General features: G+C 35.2%; 1 protein-coding gene across 3 annotated transcripts in view; it reads left to right on the top strand.

Annotated features, from left to right (window-relative positions):
- The first annotated feature begins 1129 nt into the window (after positions 1 to 1129).
- Positions 1130 to 8102, top strand: part of LOC113049291 (protein FAM172A) — a 160178-nt gene continuing 153205 nt past the window's right edge. For 2 of the 3 annotated variants that reach the window (XM_026211504.1, XM_026211502.1), the window contains exons 1-4: positions 1130 to 1232; positions 2401 to 2536; positions 2673 to 2774; positions 6342 to 6442. In XM_026211504.1, the coding sequence (XP_026067289.1) occupies positions 2437 to 2536; positions 2673 to 2774; positions 6342 to 6442 (303 nt within the window). In that variant the 5' untranslated portion in view covers positions 1130 to 1232; positions 2401 to 2436. The remainder of the gene's footprint in view (positions 1233 to 2400; positions 2537 to 2672; positions 2775 to 6341; positions 6443 to 8102) is intronic. The other variant, XM_026211503.1, reaches the window with a different exon arrangement.

Here is an 8102-nt window from a genome sequence, read left to right as displayed (position 1 = left end):
CTGTACTGGATGCATGCTCAATTGAAACCTGTACTCCACTGATCTGTTAAACAAATAATAATATAACAGTTATGAGGAAAATGATTTTGGAACTTTACTTGCTGTAAAGAGAAAATTAGAGGCGGTGGTTTCAGTCAGTCATTAAATCTAGAATAATAATAAAAACATTGCATGCGTTGTCTACACAAAATCTGATTATTATAAAGAGATTCTTAAAAACTCTTAATATAATCCAGGAGACCTTGTGGACTTTAAATGAGAAGTTTAATAGTGTTTTTGAATGTAGAACTGTTTGCTGACACATAATGACTGTTGTCATAGTACAAAAAAACTGGTTTGACTGGTTTAAATAAGTTAAATATAAAATTAAATTATATAAAAGTTAAATATTTCATTTGTTTGTATTTTTCTTTTTTCCTGTTTTATTTTAATTTTAGTTAAGTTTTTTGTATATGTTTATATAGTTTTCATTATTTTTTAAAATTAAAGGTTAGTTTCAGTTATTTTATTTCATCAAGACAAACTAAAAAACTTAAGTAAATAAAACATCACCATGGAAACTTGCTGAAATACAATAAAATGTATAATAAAATGACAGCCCTTGAGAAAACGTACTTTTTTCCTCTGAATTAACAATTTTCCAGTGTACCAGCAATTATATTTATATGGATTATGTGGAGATCTATCTATCTATCTATCTATCTATCTATCTATCTATCTATCTATCTATCTATCTATCTATCTATCTATCTATCTATCTATCTATCTATCTATCTATCTATCTATCTATCTATCTATCTATCTATCTATCTATCTATCTATCTATCTATCTATCTATCTATGTGTCTATCTGTCTGTCTGTCTGTCTAGAGATTTCACAATGAAATATACTCTACATGTGTTAATTATTGATTCATTCAAAGGCGTGAATTTTCTTTTAGGAGATTTAAACGCTATTTTATTTATAGTACAACAAAATTATATCAAGAACATTAATAGCTTTAGCCTTTTGCCTGTTACCCTAATTGAAATATTTGCATACAGAATGTATCGGTGAGTTTAGTACAGCTCTTCTACGTCTGTGTGAAAAGCGGCGCTGTCTGTTTAAATCCCGCCAATCGGCTGAGACGTGTGTAACACGCTTCCGTTTCCGAGGAGACGGAAGCGTGTCTTCCTGTTTGGCAGAAGGAGGAAGCAAGATGTGTGAAATCTCACATGTGCTTGTTGTTATGGTACGTGAGCGGAGCGACATGCATGCAAATCCATATTTTCCTCTCCCACTGTCTTCATCTAGCTCTTCAGCAGGGCGATCCGTATGGCTGTGCTTTGTGAAGTTGTTCTCCCATTTGTGTGATGAGTAGTTGTTTATAAACACTGGCTGGGATCCATGCAGGAAATCATGTGCTACTGTGTGTTTACATGCTCCGATCATGTCGCAAACAGCAGATCGCTTTTTCCACTGTTATTATTATTATTATTTTTTCGAAATGCAGACACTGAGGTTTAGGTGTATTCGAGTCTCTCACTTCAGCACGCTTGCTTTTAGACCTGAACCAAGCTGTTAGCTTAATGCTAGTTCCCACCATAAAGACAGTCTTACCTGTCAGATCAAAGTGCAGTGGCATTAAAGTTCGATTAGATTCAAATCAACGACTCACGTTTGACTGTTTACACACGAACAGAACTCGGCATTAAAACCAGAACGATAACATTAGAAGCTAGAAACTTTAAAAGCTACATTGCACAACAAGTCAACAATTTCTCTCTTAATATCGATGTAGTAGTATTATTCTTATTATTTTTTTTGGTGAAATAAGTCAGTATATAATCAGTGATTATTTGAACTAATCATAATTACATGTAGTTACCTATCATTAAAAACATGTAATATATTATTACATTTTTGGACAGCTGTTTGTCACAGGACAAGTGTACATTGTCCCAAACATTACTTATTGTTATTGACAGTATTAATATTATTGAAACATGAACTAACAGATAAATCGAAACATAATCTGCATTATAATGTGTCCCAATCATGTGTTTTAATGTTTTGTGATTTAATTCCAATAGTTGTTTTAAAAAGCTTTTTATTATTGACAAATTTTATTATAATTTTGTGTAATATTACACATCATTTGTGACAACTCTGTAGCAGTTTGACAATCAGTCTAATGTTTGAAATTTTTAATTTAATTTAATCTTTAGAATTTACTAAATATTACATTATATTTTATAATGCATTAACATGGATTTCTGTTATTCTTTATATGTATTCATGGTAATGAATTTACAGGCAACTTAGGCAAACATTTTGTGATGGCATTGTTAAAATAAAGGTCATAGCACTGGAAGCTTGTTTGTTTGTTTGTTTATTTATATTTATTTATTCTTGATCAGGGTGACATGCAGTAATATTTCTGTAGTGGTGTGTCCATGCCTGTCAAAGCCAGCGTCTTCCTCTTCTGTTTAGTTTGGATAACTATGGCCCAGCTCTTGGCACAAGAAGAAAAAGAAAAAACGACTGCACTAAAAGGTAAAGCCAGCATTTATGAATGCACACGGTGCGTGAAAACATACAAACACAAATTAAATACACATTTTAAGGGGATGTTTTGTGTGCTTGTTAAATATTTACATTGAAAATATGAATTCATCCATTTGTTTTTTAGATTTACTGTCCAGGATAGATTTAGACGAGCTGATGAAAAAAGACGAACCTCCACTAAACTTTCCTGAAACTCTGGATGAGTTTGAGTATGCCTTCAATGAGCGTAAGACCTTTTACTTGTCTTTACTCTAAACATTTTTAGACACAGTAAATTATTTCACACTATGACACGGTGCCATCCAGACCATCAAATAGCATTTGGGCTTGTAGTTTAATAACATGATTTTGGATCTTGTCTGTGGTACTGAAGGTTTGAATGCATTCGAAGTGTGCAGAGGGTTTGATTGGATATTGACAGCAGGCAGCAGGCTGTGATAGCGCTGTCTGTTTCAGAGTCTCTGGAGTCTGTGGCAGCTGAATGGACAAGTTGTGCATGCTATGGGCTGTCAGTGGCTTACTCAGCCTTGTGCTCTGTTTGACGGCTAGATTTGCATAACCTTGCTCCTCTCTCTAAAACGCCTCCTGTTAGCGTCTGGAATATCTTATATCAGTCCCTCAGTGAAGAGTATCCCTTATATTCGATTTTATAAGAAAGTTTCACTTTGTAACTTCTTTTCCCACTATCTGAGATGAATGTAAAATGGCCATTGAGCCAAAAAATAGTTCTGAACATTTTAGCACTTTGCTCAAATAGGATACAAAATAGGGTGTAAGGTCAGCCAGTGGAGTGCAGAGCTTTCAGAAAATGTTAATTGTTAAACTAAACATTATATGAGCCAAATGCAGACCTGGTTGTGTGTAAATATAATTTAGATCCTTGATTTGATTCCATGTTATTTTCTTGCAATAATTCAAATTGGATACAAAAAAGTCAACTAATGATTGCATGTGCATGTTGATAGTTAAACTATATTATATGAGACAAATACCAACTTGACATGTGTAAATATAGTTTAAAACCTTGATTTTAGGGATGTAATAAATTATTAAAGGAACATCAAATTTATATATACATTTTTTTAATATTATTATTCTTATTATTCTTATTACTTTTATTTTAGTCATTTGTAATCATTTATAAGATGTATAAGTAAAATTCTGTCAAGATTATAAATTAAAGTAAAATATATGTTTCATTTTAGTAATTAATTTCAATATCTTTGGTAACAGGGTTAAATGGTAGAGCTTCACAGATATTATGGTTATGTTATATGTTTGAAGTGTTAAAAATGACCTGCCTTTTTATTCAACATCTCTAATAGTTTTTTGCTGCGAAAACATTTAAATGCCTTCCTTTCTTTCTTTTTTAAAATAATTGGACATCACAGTGTACCCTATTTGTGGAAACTATTTTTTTATGTTTTGTAAATTTTTTCTCTCCTCTTCTTCTTCCTCTTTTTTTTTTTTTTTAAATCAGTGTTCTAATGAGATAACCCTACAAGAAATACATATGCATTTGAAATGAATGGTTTTTTCCCCCTTCCAAAAACCATGTGGCATGATGACTTCATCCCAGTCCGCCTTCAGCTCGTTCATTACTGGAAATCCAAGGTTATGTATACCTCATTAAGCCAAAGATTGAGAAAGCATGCTAATTATGCCAGGTTAAAGCAAGGAGAATAAGTTGAAGGGGGATATTCCTCAGAGGGCCTGTGTTATGAAGACGATGGAGCTGAACTTCCACTGCATGTTGGTTTCATTAGATCCCCTCTTCCTTCTGTTAGGCACTTCTGGTAGTAGTGTTTCTCTTCACCCCTTTGTGAATGCATAATTTATTTTTAAAGGTACTTTATTTTTTTATTTTTTTACACCAGTATCTCAATTCTCCCTCTCCTTCCACTGTCTCTCTCATTCTTTCTCTAATTCTCTTTCCCATCGTATCTCAAAGGAGCGGCCATGCTTTCAGAGTTCATTGTTGATATACGGCCTTTTAGTGGAACATGTTGTTGAACAGCTAACGATGAAAGCGAATAGTGTAATCCTCTCCGAGTTAGCCATGTTGGATTTATCACCTGCTAACTGTGCAGAAAGTGAGAATGAGGGGAATGAAAGTGCTTATGCAATCTTTTATCTTCAAAGCTGTTTTTCTTTTCGTGGAGCCATGCGCTAGAGTAATTGCAAAAGTGTGAGGCCCCAAGGCTATTTGGGTTGAGTGTGTATGCTTTGAGTATTTTAACTTCACGCATTGGCAATCAGAGAGGTCACTATTAGATTTAGGCTTCATTGTTCCTCTGTGTCAGCAGTAGAATAAATGGGTCTGTCTTTCCTAAAAATCCTTTCAGTAATGTTAGAAACCAGTTTCTATGTTTATGTTATTCAGTGTTTTATTGTTTGTTGGAATAGAATTGTATTAATAGCAACGATTGGGGCCAAATGTCAATATGTGGTTTCCGATCGATTATTTTGCCTTTTAAATGAAAGAAAGTTAATTTTTAAGAACATTAACATAGGTTGCAGGGTTACATGGTTGAGCTGGACAAATGTTGTGTGTGTAATACAATATAGTATAGTATTTATACATTAACGACTTATATGAAAAAATAAAAATGTGGAAAAAGTGGATGGGATTGCGTACATACCAGGCATTCAGCCCTTCCCCTGAAACTCTATTAGTCCTAACCAAGCAGGGTGTTGTTGTTTACCTCATCCACCTCAGCAGCTGTTTAGCAGCATCAGTACTTGGCAAAAGCCAGGCCTCATTGTCCAGCATTGGCAGAACAGTGGTATTCAAGTGGGTCACTTTGAATGAAGTCGGCTGGCCCGCTCTCAAACGAGCCCCTCAAAGGATGCTCATAGGAGGGAACAGTTGCAGCGGTCCAGCCACACTCACGCACGCTCTCAGATCTCTGGTGGCTTGAGGTACAGTGGCGGAGAGACCGCTATTGCAGCACCAGCTGTCTGAGGAAGGCTTGCCAGACGTCCCAGAAGGCTGAAGTAAGGGGGACAGGAGAAGCGTTAGTCGTTCGCAGGGCTTGTACCTGCCAGATGGGGAGACTCCAGCCAAACGGATTTAATTGCATGAAGGGGAATGATGCACTTCAAGCAGGCCTGAGGTTCTGAACTGAAGGTCACAGGTAGAATGACTTCTGCAGGCTGTGTGTGGACTATGGAAAGCCCTCAAGGCCTCTTATACTAAGGCTTGCAGTGTTTCATTGGATCCCAGCTTCTCATAGAGAGAATAGGTTTGGCTGAGGTGTTCAATGCTTCTCAAACTGCAGGTGCAACTTGATTGGTGAATTTAAAGGTAAAGAGTTATTCACTTGAGTTCGAGCTTGCCAATGTTGTGCCCATGCTTTGAAAACAACAAGGCTTTCATGTGTGCCATGGCCAATCAAAGACGTCTTACTTTTATGTTGGAAAACATTCTTTATTTTGTTGGCTCACAAAGGCTCTGGCTTCATGCCGTCCCTCACGCTCCATTTCAAGATACTCTGCACTAATATTGTCCTTAATATTCCCTTCATCTGCTGCTTAAGTAGAACTGTGGGAAAATTTTTATAGGGAGGCTAAAGATAATAAAATTAATAGCGTCCAGTCTCAGACCCAAGCGGGAAATGCCCCTCAAACCATATTATGAAAAGAAAGTAGAATAAGTGGACCTTCTTTCTTAATGAGTTATAAACGGTTTGTTTATGGAAGCCCTTCTACACAAACTCTAGATATTCTTTAACTCTTTAGTTTTTTATTTTATTACAAAATTATATAGTATGTATTTTTTTCTTTTCTGTAGATGGTCAGTTGAGACACATACACACAGGGGAGCCATTTGTCTTCAACTATAAAGAGGACCTGCATAGATGGAACCAGAAAAGATATGAAGCGCTGGGAGAGGTAATGTTGATGATGATAATATTTTAAACAGTACATAAAAATGTGATATTGTGTTATCTTTACAAATCAGTTTGCAATAATTCAATATTATAGAACATCTTTGAGTAAGGATTTATTTATGTACGCTAACTTTTAAATGTTTGGGCTCAGCATTATTTATTTGTTTGTTTGTTGATTTATTGATTGAATTTTTGTTTAGCAAGGAGGCATTAAATTTACCAAAAGTGACAGTAATATAATGTTACAAAAGATGTATATTTCATATAAATTATTTGTAACTTTTAAAGAATCCTGATTAAAAAAAAGATTACAGCAAAGCTGTTTTCAGCATTGTTAATAATAAGAAATATACTTGAGCACCAAATCAACATATTAGAAAGATTTCTGATGGATCACATGACACTGGGACTGGATTAATGGATTAAATGGAAATCAATTAAAATGTAAAGTTATATTAATATATTATATTAAAATAGATAACTTTTATTTTAAGTTGCAATTTCACAATTGTATTTATTTACTTTAGCCGTTTTACCAAATATATTCAGTTTGAGACTGCTTTTGAAAACAAGCAAACACAAAAAAACTTACTGACTCCAAACTTTGAATGGTAGTGTTATGTATGCATTTATTTATTTTATATAGAAAAAAACATTTGTACTTATTTCAAGGTCAAACATACTTTTTTTTTTTTTTTTTTTTTTTAGACAACACAGCGCCATAAAAATGTAAAACCATTTATCCCAGTGGTATATTGTATTCAGAGTTGTTCACAGTGTGAAAGAGATGGATTCTCATGCTGAACATGGCCAAAGTTTAAAAAAATAGTTTAGAAGAATGACTGCAAATTTCTGTGCCGAAAATCTTACTTCCGGGTTTGTTCAAGTTTCGGCTGTTTTTTTTTCGATCGTGGATCTAATGACATAGACAAGAGGAGCACACCTTGGCCAGAGGAGAGCGAGACCGCGCACATCAATAAGCTTCAAAATCGTCGTCGTTTGTGTGTTCTGGTCATTTGAGTGACAAATGTTTTATAAACAAGGCCCAAGTCGACGCAGGATATGCACATCGTTTGCTATTAAAACATTAAAGGGGGGGTGAAATGCTATTTCATGCATACTGAGTTTTTTTACACTGTTAAAGAGTTGGATTCCCATGCCAAACATGGACAAAGTTTCAAAAATTAAGTTGTACGTTTGAAGGAGTATTTTTGTTCCCAAAATACTCCTTCCAGTTTGTCACAAGTTTCGGAAAGTTTGTTTCGAGTATGCCTCTCTGTGACGTTAGATGGAGCGGAATTTCCTTATATGGGTTCTAAGGGCACTTTTGCCGGAAGAGCGCGCACTCCCGTACAGCGAGGCTGAGCACAGACATTTCACTGATCAGATCGATTCACTGATCAGAGCGAGAGCGTCGCGAAAAGTCACAAAAGAAGTGTGTTTTTGGTTGCCAGGGCAAGACAACCCTGCACAGATTACCAAAAAAAAAAAACAGCATTAAGGGACCAGTGGATGGAGTTTATTTTTACAGAGCATCAACGGAGTTGTGCAAGTGTTTTTGTTTGTTCCCTGCATTTTGAAGATGCTTGTTTTACAAACAAGGCCCAGTTTGACGACGGATTTGCGTATCGTTTATTTCTGGATGATGCAGTCCCAACGAA

Source organism: Carassius auratus, chromosome 30 (assembly GCF_003368295.1).
Source record: "Carassius auratus strain Wakin chromosome 30, ASM336829v1, whole genome shotgun sequence".
NCBI classification, from domain to species: domain Eukaryota; kingdom Metazoa; phylum Chordata; class Actinopteri; order Cypriniformes; family Cyprinidae; genus Carassius; species Carassius auratus.
Note: the sequence above shows the minus strand (reverse complement) of the source record. Positions and strands in the feature narration are given on the sequence as shown.